Source organism: Hemibagrus wyckioides, linkage group LG03, assembly GCF_019097595.1.
Source record: "Hemibagrus wyckioides isolate EC202008001 linkage group LG03, SWU_Hwy_1.0, whole genome shotgun sequence".
NCBI classification, from domain to species: Eukaryota; Metazoa; Chordata; class Actinopteri; order Siluriformes; family Bagridae; genus Hemibagrus; species Hemibagrus wyckioides.
The window spans coordinates 7,140,446-7,158,432 of NC_080712.1; the positions used below are offsets into that span (position 1 = coordinate 7,140,446).

The 17,987-nt window shown below is 39.6% G+C and overlaps 1 protein-coding gene across 3 annotated transcripts in view; it reads right to left on the reverse strand.

Moving 5' to 3' along the window:
- hhip (hedgehog interacting protein) overlaps positions 1 to 8,708 on the reverse strand; it is a 32,344-nt gene extending 23,636 nt beyond the window's left edge. The window contains exons 1-2 of one of the 3 annotated variants that reach the window (XM_058386167.1): positions 7,870 to 8,708; positions 3,824 to 4,016 (exon numbers count right to left, since the gene is read on the reverse strand). In XM_058386167.1, the coding sequence (XP_058242150.1) occupies positions 3,824 to 4,016; positions 7,870 to 8,124 (448 nt within the window). In that variant the 5' untranslated portion in view covers positions 8,125 to 8,708. The remainder of the gene's footprint in view (positions 1 to 3,823; positions 4,017 to 7,869) is intronic. The other 2 variants (XM_058386166.1, XM_058386165.1) reach the window with 2 other exon arrangements.
- Between the last annotated feature and the right edge of the window lie 9,279 nt (positions 8,709 to 17,987).

Consider the following 17,987-nt stretch of genomic DNA (forward strand, 5'->3'; position numbering starts at 1 on the left):
CTCTATTAACAGCCAACATAAATCTCTCAGGATGTGAAAAGCCCACACAGTGCAGAGAGCTTAGGAAGCGGGAATGATAAAACCTAAACGTGGCCTACGTGGTAAGGCAGTGTTTGTAAGAATGTAGGTTGTTAACAGCTCCACGGTGACCTAAAAACAACCAGCCTGGTGATTTCCTCTTAACTAAACCCTCACAGAGAAGAACGTCTACTGGGGAGGGCAGAGAAAACACACCAGCGATCGAAACACAAACACACTCCCCTCCTTACTTTCATCTTCGCCAAGCCCCTTTGCAACGCCTGAGGAGTGTGTGTTTGTGTGTGTGCTGGTGCTGGGGGTGACCACACCAACAACTGAGGTGATAGGATATCCCTAAACATCTAAACACAACAAGGAGATCAAAGGCACATGCACATAGCCACTCGGCCATGCCACCCACGCACAATGTGGTTATCTCAGGCCTGCGAGTGCGAGTGCTGAGTCACAGCGGCGTGAGGGAGCGAGGCAAAGCAGTAAATGCTTTTATGGGGATACTACAGAGTCTGGAAGTGGACTGGGGTGTCTCTGGTACTGAAGGATGGATAAGTAGCCTGTAAAATCTACTCTCGGAAGATAAGGTAGATAAGTGCTAATTCATGACCTTTCCTTGAAGTGTTCATTGTGAGGTCGTTGATGAACAAGGACAACCGTAGGAAGCAAGAATCTTTAGGACTTTTGAAAGTTCTAATGATGCATGCTTTCGGCTTCTTGTAACACAGTATATAGCGTATAAGTAATGATGACATTTAAAAAGTAAGATACAAAATCCTTGCTAGCAATGCTTTCCTTCAAGTGAAGTATAGCTAGTTAAGTATAAAGTCAGCTTTTCTTCTGATTAAGGAAATGGTGATTGATGAGGAATTTATGATGTTTTCCCCACACAGAGCACACAAAAAACTCTTGTGTTTGTTTGGTTGTGCGTGTGTGTGTGTGTGGTTTCTGTGATGGCTTAGAGATTTGGGCTACAAATCAGAAGATGGTGAGAACAAGCTCTGCCTCCTTACTTTTATTCGGTCTCAATTGTTAAAATGTAATTTTTATGCTTTTTTTGCATCTTTTGTATGTCCTGTCTAAAGTATGTGTGAGGTTGCTGGGGGAATTTCAAAAAGAGAGAATTTCAAGACGAATTTCAAGAAATTGTACTGTGTAGCTGATTGTTTTCTGTACATATTATAATAAACTCTTGAAAGTTACTTTAAGACATTTTGGATAAAAGCATCACCTTTGCACAAAATGTCGATACGGGGAAAAAAATGGCCAGTGGTGCAAAAGGATTAACTTGACTAGTAGTGCTGCCTCTATTAAAATTAAAATACAACTCCAATATCTTATACATATGAGACAACCGCTCGTTTTATAGAAGCTTCAGCAGATTTAAAAGATATGGAATATACTCCTCAACTTTGTCCAACATTTATAGGCAAGTTGAAATCAGAGATAAGGATCCTGTAGACATGTATGTAGACTCTTTCACTTGTATTCATTTTACACATTTCACACTTAATGTGCCTCAGGTTGGTGTCAGGGTGAGTTGAGTCATAAACAATTATTTAGTCCCTACACAGGGACGAAATATATTTTTGATAAACATTTTTCTTGAAATTAATTTTTTGTACAAATTAAGCTGTTCATAGAAAATCAATAATCTATAAAGGACAATTGCATCATGGACACTATATATCTGAGAGAAGGAGAGATTTTATTTGTCTCATTTAAGGATAAGAATCCCTTCTAGGAAAAAAAGAGGCCCAGAATACTTGAAGATAAATTATATGTATATGAAAAACAACTGTTCTAATTTGGGCCATTTATGGTTAACAACTTCCCTAAACATATGGCAAAATTACTATGTGGCCACACACTGTCTGTGCATCCACGCAGCACAGCCCGGTTTTTATTGTACTGCTCTGAGAGCGAGAGTCTGTCCACATCGCCGCTTCTATGGTTATACTTCCATCTGGTTATCTTCCAGAGCAACCTGGGTGGCCACCCAAAGTACTTGACATCTTGATGCACTTCAGCAGTTTTACATATACACAACCTTTGTAGAAAAATAAATGTGTCATTCGTCACCACATATGCTGATTTTGAAAGAGAGGCCGAGGGAAAGAGAGGAGGAGGGAAGAGGAGGAGAGCTGAGGTTTGTGGACTTCTGTTCTCGGACTGTGTCTTTCTGTCTTTTACCACAACAGTTTTGCTTCCATCCTTTTCAGTATGTTTGATTGACAGTGTGTTTAGGATGACTGATTTGTTTGTGTATATGTGTGTGTATATATATATATGTGTGTATACATGTAAGCGTTAGTGTATGTGTGTGGCCTGGTTGCATATCTGCCCCTGCCTAATCTACATACCATCCCATCTGATGGAATGCGCCAAGCAGTGACAGTTGTGGCTCTGCGCAGTGACACACCCAAGCAAACACAGGAAGTTTGTTCCTAATGCCATTCATGCTATGGAGAAAACATAAACCCGGTTGTGATAGCTGCTTAAACATTTAAATGTCGCAAAAAGCCTGCACTGTTTAGACCTTCTTAAATGCAGAACCAAGAAAAACAAACCGCTGGAGCGGATGACTGTCATAAAACATGGTATTTTCCGTCGCGTCGTGAAGGAGGGCAAGGTGTCAGGGTCGGTCATGTCTAGACCTTAGTCATACACATGCACCCAGGTTCTGCTGATGTAAACGCAGCCATTTGACAGGAATACAATGAAGAAACTCATCATTAAACCATTCATTCATGTCTATTCATTCTAGATTGTTGGGCTTTGTTTGGTGTGTGTGTGTGTGTCCACTCATGGGTGCTGAGGTGTGTCAGACAGCTGCGACATGACAGCGTGTGAGAACACCACTTGGTCCATGACTGCTTGCACTACAGAGATAGAATTTTGTCCAAAAGTCTACTAAGCTATATCTGTAGACCCTCACAGGGTAGATGCTGTGTAACTTCAAAAATTCAATTGAATCATTTTTTTTTTCTGGTTTGTGCTAGGCATGAGATTTACATGTGTGCTCATGCATATTCAACAAAAAGATCTAGCACAAACAAAAACAACAACAACAAAATAAAACAGTACCATGAAATGCAAGCGATGTGGATCGGAGAGGATTCTGCTGTATTTCAGATTGTACCAAAAAGCAGAAATATTTAGACATACGCATAATCCTTTCAGTGAAAGCACACGATGGCAGTGCTCGAGGAGCTTAGAGAACCTTTTCTAATCCATCATGTGGGATGGCATTGTGAGGAAAAAAAAAGACAAGCAGTACATCCTGAACGCCAGGACTAATCAGTCAGCTTTTGTTAGGGTTTGGCAGAAGCCTCCAGCACCATATTTATGTGTGTGTATGTGCATGACCCATAAACAGTGGCCGCTGCTGTGGGATAAGGCAATACCTTTCGCGCAGTGTCTTTGCGTAGTATCTGTGGAATGATAATCCATGCATTCTAACCTTTACTGGGATTTTATTCAAACATTTGGAAAGGGTTTGGCTCTGACGTCTTTTCCTTTGGCTTTAGGCTAAGCATGCATGCTGTAAACGTGCATGTGCTCACTGAGTACCGGAGCTTAGGAGCTGTCTTATATACAGTGAAAAGACCTTCAGAATAAACATGGAATTGGGCGTTTGCTAAAACGTGCTTGATTGTATAAGCTAAGCCGTTTCTATTACAACGTTCGGTTCAATTCGTTTGGGAACAAACTAAAGTGCAGTACAATTCCACAATCCAGAAACGGCATAAAATGTGGTGTACTGTTAAGTTTTTGTGCCAGTTTGTGTTACCTGGTACATGTCCTCTACAGGTGTAGTAGAACTCTTGGCAGTAGTCAAGGCAAAGACGTGGCAGGTCTGGTTCACGGTGTCGTCCCGGCTCTTGTTCGGATAAGTGGAAGAGCATCTGAGCGTTTGGTGAGCAGCGGGCACATTTGATCTCCTCCAGAAGTCTGGAACACTCCGTGTTATTGGTGGAAAAGATCTGAAGAGATCAAGCAACCGGTATTACAGTAACAACATTTTAGAACTGTGATAGAATCAGAAGCATATGATTTGATATGAGAGAAGTCTGATTGGCTTTGAGGCTTTTGGATGATTGGATTTGGGGTGGGTCTAATTGGCTTTGGAGTCTTACAGTTTTTTGGGTGATTTAAATTTGTTTTGAAATGTATCTGACTGGCACTGCTTGGAGTTTTGCTAGTGATGAGACTCTCATTTGCTTTCCAGGCTCATTGGCATGGTTATGCATCTCACTGGCTTTTGAGCCTCATTGACACTGGAATCTCAGTGGCTTTTGGGTGATTCTGGAAAGCTTTGCATTTGAGTCTTATTAGCTTCTGGTTGGCATTAGGATGAGGCTCTGGCTTTTGAGCCTCACTGGCATTGGGGTGATTATGATTAGCAATGGAATGAATTTTATTGGCTTTTCAATCTCTTGATATTGGGGAGAACCTGATTCATAGTGGCTTTTTTGTCTCGTTGGCATTGCGGTGGGTCTGGATGGCACTGAAATAAAGCATTGGCTTTTTCAATCTCACTGGCTATGGGCTGAGTCTGATTGACATTGGGAAGAGCCGGATTAGATTATGATTGGCATCGTGTTGAGTCATATTGGCTTTTGTGTCTTATTGGCTTTGGAATGAGTCTGATTGGCATTAGGATGAGATTTCACTGTTTTTTTCCAACTTGTTGGATTTGGGGTGAGTCTGATTGTCTAAGTGCTCAGCAGAAGTGGTTCACAGGAGAATAAAACAAATATTTGATTTAAACCTTTGAAATACATGGTGTTATATTCACAATGATTCCTGGGCCACTTGATAAAGCTGATCCAGTTCATAAAGGCTGACAAACAGTTAAATTTAAATCAGTTCAATCTAAAATTGCCCATCACACGTTGGCTGCATGCCATCCTAAAACCAAAACAAACACAGCAATGTGAAATGGGGAAAAAAAACCCTGAGTGCATACTAAACGTCCTTTTAAGTCAGCAAACAAATGCAAACAAATAGATTGGGGCCGAGAAAATTAGCGGGCTTATTTACGTAACAAATTAGCTGTAATAAAACAACAGTGTAATGGGCCTCCCCTCCACAGGCGTGCGCTTGTGGCCCAGCAGCAGCCGCCTGGTACCACTCGCCTGCTCTGTGTGAGGTCCGTGTGTAAACACCAATTTAGAGATAGACAGGCACATCATTCCACCGCTGGGATCAACAAATTAGCAGTCTGTCCAAGTCAATTAAAGCTGTGGCCTGCCCCCAGCCTCTTAAACAGGAACATTCAGCCACAAAAGTTGGGGTTTTAACTTTATAATTAAGTCTATAATTAAGCCAAATGAGCACTGAAAGACATTTGAGTGGTCGGTGGTTACACAAGTTAGTAGATCCTATGATGAAACTGGCTTAAAGTCCTACTTAGGATACAATTCTAGGGGTGTTTTGCAGCAATTCTGTGAATATGACATGCCAGGAAATGAAGCTAAATCCATTCAGATTCTCCAGCATAGTATGCCTGTGACATAACACCAAGCATCACAAGCTGTCTCAGTTTGGTTCTTCTGGTTGGTTCCCCAGTGTAGTGAGTACCCATTCTCCTGCTCTAAATTGCCCATTGATTTAGTGAGCCATGGACTGGCACATGGTCCATGGAGAGGAGCATTTGTGCGCTCTCAAGCATGCCCAGTGCCCATATGCTGTTGGGATAGGCTCCAGTGATGCCATCACCCGTACCACAAACAAGAGCACCTTTGTTTGTTTGGGTAGGGGAAAAAAAAACCTATATGTGCTCTAAAATTTGGAAGCATTTCCTAAAGAGGGGTGAAAAACCATCGGTGAAAGTCATGCAGATTTCACCCTTTTTAAGTCAGGCGTCATTCTGACAAGTTGCTTCATGAATATATTGCTTCCATTACTTAACAAGAACGAAGGCCAAGTCATACAAGAAGGTGAACATTAATAGCAAAGTTAAAAATGACCCATTAAGCAAACATTAACCCTGGAATAAACTTGTTTCAAAACTTCCTTTGATCCTGCTGCACTTTAAAAAGTTCTTTTCAGCACATATCCTATGACCCAATTTCCTGAATACATGTTGCGTATGCCTTATTTTATCAATGACATCATCTCTTTTTCACTTGGAATCACCTAGATTGGCCAGAGAGATATTGCAGCTGCTGGGGTTACTTATTAAGATCTGCACAATTCCCATTGTCAGTGAGATTACCAGAACAAACATATAAACACACAAAGACACACTTGAAAACAATTGCTTGTCATTCACCCTTACACAATGGAGGTCGCTGAAGTCCCACAAGGCCACACGGTAAGAGGCAACCAGGAGGCCAAGGAGTCACATTACGTCATGGATAGCTGGAGGTGTGTACAAGTGGAGTTTTTTTTTTTTTTTACTTATGAAAACGGAACCAGACATGATGCACAGATCTCATAGTCTATTGGTTGGAAATCACGTTAACCTGACTATGTTTTAGGACTATCAAGTTCTCTGTAGGAGCCTGCTCAGCTCTGGTGGGTGTTTAAGGGCTTAAGCCAAACACTTTTGGTCCCTCAGGGGGAATAGGTGTAAGTTTGAGAGGGGGGTGGGGGAGCAGGGCAAACGCTCTCCCCACGGCATTAACACTTGGCCAGGGCCGAGCACTCGGGAGAGTGATGTTCTCCAGCTCCAGCCATTAGTGAAACTAACAAACACAATGGTGTTGTTGTTATTCTTTTGCCATCGGCTCAAAAGGCTCCGTGTGTGGGCAGTGTAGCGGGGAGGAGGAGATGTCCACTCCCTGTTTTTGTTCCATTCAGAACCACTCTTATTTGCATGACTTGAGCAAATGAAATGATGCAATATGGCTTTTTTTTTCAACTAAAGTGTAATGCCACCCAGCCACATGGGCTGCTCGACCAAGGCCTTTTACATGAGAAAAGGGGCACCTTTCTTTTTTTTTTGTGAATTCGCTATAGAATCACAAAAGTTGGTTTTTATTTGTCCCATGATTGAATTTAACCATGGAGCCAATGGGACCCAGTTTGCAGATGCAAAAGAACTGGCAATTAGACATGTAAATCTGCATTCAAATAGAAACCTGTGTGCTGGAAACATCAGGTGTTTTGTTTAGACGGGATTTGTTCAGGTGATAGTTGGCAAATATTGGTTAACACAAGACAAGGAAGAAGGATGAACATTTGAAAAACAAGACAGGACAAGGACATGGACACTGGACACGTGTGAAATAATGCAGAACCACAGATCACAAACATTTCTAAAACAACGGATAAAACCAGTAGGAACCTGCAATGAAATTTTTACTCCCTTGAGCCACATGGAATTATGATTAATGACTGAAAAATGCTTTACACAAGTTTTTTTGCTGAGATACAAATAATGTGGAATCTTTAGACCCACCTTCACATGACTTTCTTATGACTCACTCAGATACAAATGTATGAATTTAAAAATTCCAGAACTTCACAGGTTGCCTTCAGTGAGATGAATCAATATTCAGACTCTTCCAAAAAATACACTGCATTCAACTTAATTCGATTCGAAGGTGAGGGTTAGAGGTTAATCCATATCTATTCTTATGACTTTAAATGAGATGTCTCCACAAAATTGAGTACGCAGTGAAAAGCAGAATTTGAAATGCACCCAGAAGAAACACACCAAAAAAGCTCATTTTATGCTTATATCATTAAGCTGAACCAAGAAAAATAACGCGCCGTGCTTTAACACACACCTGATTCATGACCAGGTGTGTGTAAGAGCAGGACAGCACGAGGATGACAGGAGCGTAAAACAAGCATGCGTGTGACATGTGCGTGTGAGTGGGTTACCGTGGGATCTGTCCGGTACGGGACTTTGCGGCTCGGGCAGCACGAGGCGCGCGGGTAGAGCGCGGAACAGACGTCTCCACCGCCGCCACCGGCTACTTTGCGCTCCTTCTTCTTCAGGCGTCTCGGTAGACTTCCGTCGTAGCATCTCCGCCTCTGCGGACTCAGCTCGCTCTTGTCGCCCCACTTGGCGTCCGCGCACTCCCACAGGTCGGCGGCGGCGATCACCAACACGAGCACGAACTTCAGATGCCTCATTGCAGAGAAATAAATATATCACGGCTCTAAGAGAGGTGCTCTGCTGTTTCGCACTTATAAGAAAAGTTTTTCCCCCTCAAACACTTTATTCTGTCGTCTACTGGTTTATGTTTGCTGAATTTGTAAAGTAACTTCGCATCAAATAGGCTATCAAGTGTATATGCAAGGAGAGAAAATAAAACACCCAGCAACTTCACGGTAATAAATTAGGCTACAAGTGCAGCTTTGGATCGCCCAACACGTGAAAAACGTTTTCTTTCATAATGTAACGCGATTAAAAAATATGTATATTCATCCGAACAAATAATCTCAGGCGGTTTCCTCGCACGTTAAAGTTAAATCCCGTTAAAGCAGTGCGTAAAAAGTAGCACCAAGTTTAGTCGCGTGTCTCTCTCTCTCTCTCTCTCTCTTTCTCTCTCTCTCTCTCACTCTCCCGCGATGCCTTCCGCGCGCTCACGTGCTTGTCCCGATCCGTCTCCGTCTTCTTTTTAACCAGCGCGCGAGAAGCGAGCCGGATGACGTGCGTCGACGAGAACGCGCAATAGGCGAACGCGCAGCGTGCTACCTGTTGGGACGGGTCGGTGTGATTGCTCGTGTCGCAATCGTGCACGCTGTTACTGTTATCCCCTTCTCTAACACACCCATTTTAACCCCCCCACGAAAGAGCTCAGTGTAAAATGAACGGGTTCGAGTGTATAAGTGTTATGTTGGGGTGTGTTCGAGCAGTGTTTCTTCATCCAGGTCCTTAAGTTCCACACGCACTGCACATTTTAAGGGATTTTTAGAGTTAAAATAGATACAGAGAGTTTAGTGTGAAATAAATATGCCCGTTTTTCAAGCCTTGTTCTGTAGTCTTAATTAGACGCTTTACGTTTTGTTATATTCCCTGTTAAAACATAACTTCTTAATAGGATGATGAGTTAAATCAGGACAGATCTGAATGGGAAATTGTGTGTGTGTGTGTGTGGGAGGGGGAACTGTCCTTTTTTTCCTGCTGGAACCTGTGTGTAACCTGTATATATATATATATATATATATATATATGTATATATATATATATATATATATATATATATATATGAGATAGATAGATAGATAGATAGATAGATAGATAGATAGATAGATAGATTATATTCCAAATGAGATAAATATAAGGTGCAAAATAAGTTTTTATCTCTTCATTTCCATTTTTGTTTTGAATTTTTTGACTCTTTTACACTCCCAATCCTGTATGCATACATCCACAATTATCTTTACAGAAAGTGTAGTAAATTAAAAAAATATGAACCCTAACCTTCTATTCGGTACAAATAAATAGCTATAAACATCTTTTCAGTCTTGTTATAGAAACAAAGTAAAGAGGCATTACATTTATTAATACCACAGCGCAAGTCATGTGTATTAATCAGCAGGAGAAAAAACAATAAATGAACGAAGAAGAAGAAGAAGAAGAAGAAGAAGAAGAAAAAGAAACAACTGAGGTAAGTATTTTGTGGATAAAATGCTTCAGTGAACACATCTATAATGAAAAAGACAGGCAGTTTCTGAAACTGCTTTTCTAATACTGCACATTTTATTGACAAATAACGTTTTAATTAAATCCCAAAACCCCATGGGGAAAAAAAAAAACTTTTTGATGCAAGTTTTATGGCGTCATGGACAGTTGTGCTTATTGCAAACTCAGTGAAACATTTTCTTGCTGATTTGGATGTTGGAACCAGGCCTACATCTAGCATACCCAAGGGAATGAGATAATGGAATCTCCCCTTTAACTTTTGTTGGTCATTAAATGCAAACAAACTCTTTCCAGGGCTAATCAGGAGGCCACAGCGGGATGGTCTCCGTTGATTAAAACATGCTACGCTATTACACAAGTGGGGATGTTAGAATGCCTGGTATTTCTGTTCTTCAGAAGGCTCCTGATAAGACAGAGCCAAACGCAGGACAAGTTCTCTTTTCTTCTCGTCTTCAGAGAGATCTCCCGATTGCCAGTCCATGAGGGAATGTCCGCGGCAATAAAAAAAAAAAAGAGAGAGAGAGAGAGAGAGAGAGAAGAAGAAACGAGAACAGACCTCAAATCAGCTCCATTGCCACACCTGCACTTCCTTGGGGGTCTAACCCTGACCAGAGCTCTGCTTGCTTATCATTATAGATCAGGAGTGGCAGGAATCTACACTGATTGTGAAATGGTGGATGGTTATGGAAATGCTTCCGAGCTCCAAACAGCCCGTCATATGGGAAAAGTTTGCCTTATCTTAGTTATTGTCACTATTTAACTTAATTCTATTTTGTTGGTTTGCAGTGTTGGCAGATATGATGTGAATTACAACCAAAAAAATAAATAAATGAAATAGTTGTGGCAAGTTGTTTCTCATTTCACTGTAAATTGTTTTTATTATTATTATTAAAAACTCTGTTTGACCTCTTTCTTTTCCTGTGTGTGTGTGTTTTCTCCAAAAAGCAACATAAGTGATTATCGATGATAGAAATCATATGTCATTGTCAATACAAGTTACAGTGTAATGAAGATATCATTTGGTCATATATGAAAATGATCCACATGCATGTGATATGCTGCCAGATATGAAGTGAGTCACACTTACCATCCCAATGTTAATTGTTTTCTTATGAAAGCACATCCCATAGTGGATTATTACTCTTATGAAAGCATATTGCCCACAATTCTATTTTTTTTATTCATTAAAGAATGACATACCCTTCCATCCGTCCTCTGTACTGCTTATCCTACACAGGGTCAATGGGAACCAGTCTATCCCTGGGGACTTGGAGCCCAAGATGAATGTGGTGCCCACCTATCACATGGCATAACTGCACAAATCCCACACACCTGTTCACACACTATGGACAATTCAGAGTTGCCTAATCAGCCTACAATATGTCTTTGGAAAACTGGAGTATTTGGAGGAAATACTAAATTTTTGTACACACATGTTGGCGTCGGGATCAAAGCCCCAACCTTGTGTTTACCCTGTGCACCCCCCGAATATGCCATACTTCTTATCAATTTCTAGTTACATTCAATATAAAGAAATGTCCAAGAAACAGCTTAGTTAGATTTATCTTTTATTAACAGCTATAATCAGTTGTTCCTTTCACATTCTCACTTTTTACTGTGTATTAAAACAAAAGAATTTGTAATGTTACAGAGACTACTGAAACACCCTCCACTGTGGTCTGGGAATACATGTGTATACATGTATATATATTTTTGTTTTGTTTGTTTTTTTCATTTATACACCATGTGTCCATGTAATATTCCCAGACATGGCCAGGTATTTATCTACATTTACGTTTTATTCCCATAGACAACAGGTGCTAGTCAACAAAATAATAAAGAGAAACAATTCAGATGCTTGCAAAATTCTAATTTGGCTCTCGAGAGGAAATGTCCAGAAAAGGTGTGGCCCCCTTCGATGAGAATGATCACAGAGAATGGGAGAACGCAGATAGGAACGCAGGAAGGTCTTGCAAGATGCATCTCAGGTATGAGAACCCCAATCCTGATTGAGGTGGAAACATGTGGGAGGCAGCTGTGGATGAAGAGCAGAGTTAAATGCCTTGGAGAGCTAATGCGAAGGAGAACTAGAGAGGCCCCCGGCTTGGAGAGAACAGTGGGTTGTGCTCATATCCAGAAGATTTAGCCTTTTCAGGGTTTTCTTTTTAGATATTGTCATTTAAATGATAATTGTGAAAAATAAATCTGAACTGGCTAGTGCACTGAATGTGAATCAGTGTAGATTACCTGAAGAACTCATATAGCTTCAGATGAATACATTAAAAAAATGAGTGTAATTGTTGCTTTGATGACATTTTCTGTGAGAAAACATTTATTTATTTCACAATGGGAGTGAAATAAAGTGTTAGCACTTTGAAACAGCCAGAGAGAGATTGGTAACTTTATTCTTTCTAAGATGGGAAAGGGTTTTCTACACAGGTGTTTTATTACAGAGGTGTCCTTTTTTCTTTCTTTTTTGCCATATTAACTTCAAGGGAGTGGGGTAGGGGATGACAAATTCTCATGCAAGGGAATGAGAAGTTCCACATCACCAAAAATAACTAAATGAATAAAAGTACAACATATCATTATTAACAAATAAAAATCGCAAACTATTGTGTACAAAGAGGATATGATACTACACGATAGGATATGCTGTTGTTGAAAAAATAAACATCAATACAATCAGTTTTATTTGTATAGCGCTTTTGACAATGGATATTGTCTCAAAGCAGCTTTACAGGAATAAAAAAAAAAATCTGCATAAAAATGACAAAGTTTAAAATTTTAGTTTATAATGATTTACATATATTGTCAAGCCCCATCAAACCCCTCAATAACTGTAATGTATTGTCTATTTAAAATGGCATATAATTGCACCATTACACATTAGTGGCCAGTGAACTGAAGCTTTCATTCATCATTAAGTCATTTATGTTCATTTGTGGGAAATATTTCTTTAAAAAAATTCAAAACACACAACCAAAACCCCATTCAGGTTTGTCTGTTTTGTTTACTGCAGTAATGGACACTTTAGAACAATGCAACTGATTCCACTAAAATAAATCCATATGTACAATCGTCATGCTGCCTGTTGGTCGAATTAAAGTGGCTTGTGAGAAAGAAAGCATTTTTTTTTTTTTTACTGCTGAAGCATAAACATATCATAAGAACAAGCACAGTCACATAGTAGTACTGGGTGCGTTTATGGCAATTGTTTCTTTGGTTTTATATAAAATACACTTCCGTGGTTAGGAAGCTCAGCATGTACACTGACTGTGGTGGGCAGTTCCAGAATATGTCTTGCTTTGTCATTTGGGAAAGTCCCTGGGTGCAAAATTGGTTTTCTCGATCGAAAATGGCAAGGCATAACCCGTAGTCCTTTAGCCCTTAAAGAAAACCACACACGGTTCTGACCACAAAGGGACCACCAACACTGTGCAAGTCACTAGAAGTGGAAGGCTCATGTGATCATCTAAAGAGTCATTAGAGGATGTAATATAGGCCTGGCGGCATTGCCTGCTCCCTTCCTGTGTGCCCTCGCCACTTATAGAGGTCATTACTAATGCTACAGGTGTGTGTAGTAGTCAGGACACACTAATCGTGGTTTAATCCTCAGCCAGACAGAAATTTGGTGCTGTTTCTTTTACTACACTGTACTAGTTTTACTTTAGTAGTAAAGTATACTATAGATAATGTGACAAAATCTCGGTAGAAAGATCCAAACCAAACAAAAACAGTTAAGTGAAAGTCAAGAAGCTTTTAAAAAATGTAACAAATCATGTATTGTGATTGATGTCATTGATTCAGGACCTACTGCATTAGATTCAGAACCTACTGCATTCAATTCAGTGCCAACTACATTCGATTCAGTGCCTACTGCATTTGATCCAGGATCTACTGCATTCGATTCAGAACCAACTGCATGCAATTCAGTGTCGACTTCATTCAATTCAGTGCCAACCACATTTGATTCAGGACCAACTGCATTCAATTCAGAAACTACTCCATTTGATTCAGTGCCTACTGCATTCAATTCAGTGTCAACTGCATTCAATTCAGGACCTGCTAGATTCAATTCAGTGCCTACTGCGTTCAATTCAGGACCTGCTAAATTCAATTCAGTGCCTACTGCATTCAATTCATTGCCTACTGCAATCAATTTAGTGCCTGCTGCATTTGATTCAGGATCTACTGCATTCGAATCAGGACCTACTGCATTCAGTTCAGTGCCTACTGCATTTGCTTCAGGACCTAATACATCTGACAAAGTACCTACTGCATTTGAACCAGGACCTACTTCATTCAATTAAGTACCTACTGTTCAGCCTTTAATACAATACGCACTAACCAGTACATTTGTATTGTATGAATACATATTGAACATACCACATCTGCCATGTTGGCATGTGACAAACGACATCATAATAACTGCAAAAACTTTCAAACTGTTTTTATTTTTGTTTAAACCTTCAATAAGTTAGCAATTATTTAAACTAATGAGTAGTTAATTAAACTTATGAGTAGTTAAACAAGTATGGTCTAACCACAAGAAACAATGTTTACTGCCTGTAGAACTTACACTCAGCTCTTTGGTTCCAGTTCTATTACATTATGGGATAGTGCAGTGTCTATTGGTTCCATACTACAGAATCTCAGCAGAAGCTGTATTTCTCTACTACTGTTTTATGAATACTGAGAATCCTGACATTACTCCTTTCGTATACTGCTTTTCGCTTAATGTATAATGGGGTTATGCATATGCAGCTAATGTCGCGTTATTTAAGACTTGTCTCAAACAATTGAATTTAGCCAATTTATGTAAGCAAATGCATATTAACAATTTCATAATAGTACAATTTCAGCATTTCTGTGTGGTGGTTTATCAATCTCAAAACACACACAGATTGCTATAGTGCTAACTACTTGTGTAGCATGAGTTTTATTATCGCAATTCTTGATATCTTTTCTTTGATCAACTTGATTGGTTGCTAAGCTAAAATAATCACAGTGCAAAACAAACAATCAAAACTTTAAAAAACAAGACCATGAACTATGGATACAAGGCAAAAACAAAAGCTATGACATTGTGGGACACAAGACAAATATAACACGAGAACAACCAATGCTTAATAAAAGGGACCTAAATTGGGTGCTGATTAGGGGTATTCAATTGACATGTAAGATGGACATGTGACATTGCTAGGGCTGATGGGTAATATAGTTCAATATTGACAATGTCAGCCATAGTTTATTCCAGGAAATGGAGGTCATGGCCTATATGGACCTGACTATGTCTTGGACACACTTCAGGAGAGAGGAGTGGTGATAAAATATGCTATGTGTCATTCTTTAATAAATAAGAAACTAGTCACAGTGGGTGAGACATTGGACTTTCGATTAGAAGGTTGTGATTTTAAATCCCAGGACCTTCAATCTGCCATTGCCAAGCCCCTAAGTAAGAGCATTAACCCTGACATGTTCAGGTTTATAAACGTGAATCACTCTGTATAAGGGTGTCTGCCAAATGCCCTAAATGTTAGCTTGTTAAGTTATAAAACACTTTACTTATCTAACTTCTATGCTTTGTGTTGTGCATTTTGTTCTTTTCTGATCTTGTTAACCTTCAGGAATTAATGGAGCTAGTGTAGCATGATCACATGATCACATGATTTTTTTCTTATCTTATAGCAACAGAAATGAGTTAAAATAATTCGTCATTTATGGTCATACAGGAAGACAACATTCGAAACTGTAAAGGCTCTACATTTATTTGCTTCCAGACATGATAAAAATATAATGTTGCACTTCTGTAAAATATATTAAACAAACAGGATGCACACTGAGCTGTGTTATTTGGCATGAACATTTATCTGTACAGTATCACAAAAGTAAACCGAAACTCAGTGTATATAAAATTGTCACACCGACATAAGAAACATATCTATAGAAACCTTGAAATGTCTAGTTTAAATGAAACAATTGAACAAATCCTAAACAACCATTCTCAGAGTATGTAGTGTGCATGAATGTAACTTTTTCTACCTCAGGGCTCAGCATTAGCCTTGATCTAGACACAGCCACTCGCACATCTGTATTCATACGTTAATGCAATCATCACTGCAATAAAAATGGCAATGGCTTTGTTTATTGACTTTACATCACATTACTTGATGTCATTCTATCAATCTGAGGATGCTCTCTAGATTTCCAGATGTCCAGAAAAAGAGTTCAGCATTTCCCCAAAAGAGGAATACGACTCTGATGATGAACGATTGCATTTTGAAGAACGACTTGATTCAGCAGAGGATATCATTTCTGATTAGTAAGTTTCTTCTGATGAGTTTATTCTTACCTATATTAGTTAACATGTTATTTTTTAGATAAGCTTGTACTTTTCCCAACTATGTTGTCATTTAAAGTTAATATGTTAATTGCTCTTTTTTCAGGGGGTTGGTGGGATAGGGGTTTGGGGCATGTGGTGGTTCGCTTAGAAAGGCTACTATTTCTATCCATAATCTACTATTTCCATGCAAAGCTCAGCCATCATGAGATGAGTCTTTCAGTTTCTTCTAATTTCTTCTGGGTGAATTGTCTGAACCCAGACAATTTTTGCTCCATGTGTTAGAAATCAATGGAGAGAAGTGTAGATCTATCAAACCTTGATATTATTCTCATTAATCTCAAAGGCCTCATGTTAACATGTTACTATGGAGCCATGGCTGCTGGAGAGAGAGAGAGAGAGAGAGAAAGAGAGAGAGAAAGAGAGAGTTAGATAGAGAGATTTCCCAGAATAACCTGTAGATGGTGGAACGGTCCAGGCGTGCACACACCAAGAGTCCATGACAGAGCAACTTCTTTGCAGACTGTCATAATTATAGGTGTTAGTGAGCCTCCATGGTAAAAGGAGTTCATTCTAAATTTAAACTGTCATAATTACGAGCATGTGGTGCAGTGCGCACAGAAAAAAAACGAGGTACTAAACTGGAACTTGCAGAGTATGAACAGTTGCCAGTGGGGTGGTTCTCTCAAGGTACGATCTTAGCTTTATTTATCTGGGACATAGACTGCAGTGTCCTTTTAAACTTTATTCGAAGCTCATGTTTAAACTTTTATACCTCAGTGCTGTTGAATTCTGATCAATCAGAAGGTGTTAGACATTAACGTTTCTATAGTAACAGCTTAATCAGAGTGAAGCATGATATCAAATTTATATAAAATGGATATTGTGTTGTTAATGTCCGTAAACATACAATCTGTGATATTTGGTGAAGTTACCTGTAAAAAATACTTTATTTTGTCTGTGTATTTGACATTTCACCAGAATCAGTGCTTTTAATGGTCAGTAAGTTTCCCGCATACAGGAAAGTCTTCAGGACAGAGGATTAAACACTTATAATAAAACACTTCAGGATGTGTTGTAATGGGAAAACAATGGATGGTAACAGTAATTCCACTTTTTTGTTTTGCCACATTACACAACCACCCTGTTGATTAAGTATTGTCACTATAACACTGTAAGTATTTAATTTCATGCATAAACTTCCACAGTTGTGCCTTTGTGGGAATGTTTCTCTTGACTATCTAGAAGGATGAGCTTTAATTAAAATATGTAACAGTTTATTTGGAAATTCATCTTTATGGGATGTCATAAAAATAGGGCCATCAGGACCATTGTCGTCGCTTGGTTGACCTATAGTTACATGACACAGGAAGTACATGCTTTAGCAGTTAATGGCCCAGTGTTCTTCTCTCTGACAGTAATGGTAACGAGTGTTTCACACACAAGCTCTCACATTCCAAAAGCATGGAAAGTGGTCATGATATTCTCCATAGTTATGACATATCTAATGAGGTCCTGTCATGTGTTTATGAATGCCTTCACGAAATGAGGAAGAGATCCAGTAGTCCTTTACAGCTAGTGTTTTGCAAGGCCAAATTTCCACTTCAATAGCGCTAAACACATAAGGACGTTTTAAGTGTGGTGACTTACGTGAAGTGAGGGAGTGGATGTGTCGGTGGCGGCATTGCACTACTGGGACGTCTGCCTGGGATCAACAACCTCTAAATCAGTGCCTCCAGCTCTCGGACCACACCGAATTTCCCTCTGTCCTGTTCTCTGCCTCCGTCTGTCTTTTATTTGTTCTCTTCTTTGCCTTCAGCTCCTTTCTTATCCACTCTTTCGATTCTTCTGGCTGATCTCTTTTACTCTTTATGCTATCTCTCTCTCTCTCTCTCTCTTTCCCTCTTTCTCCCTTCCTCTTCCTGTAAGCCTGGCTCTTTTATGACTGGCTGTCTGTCTTTCTGCGGTTTCTTCCTAATGTATAGCAAATTTCCAAAGAGTCAG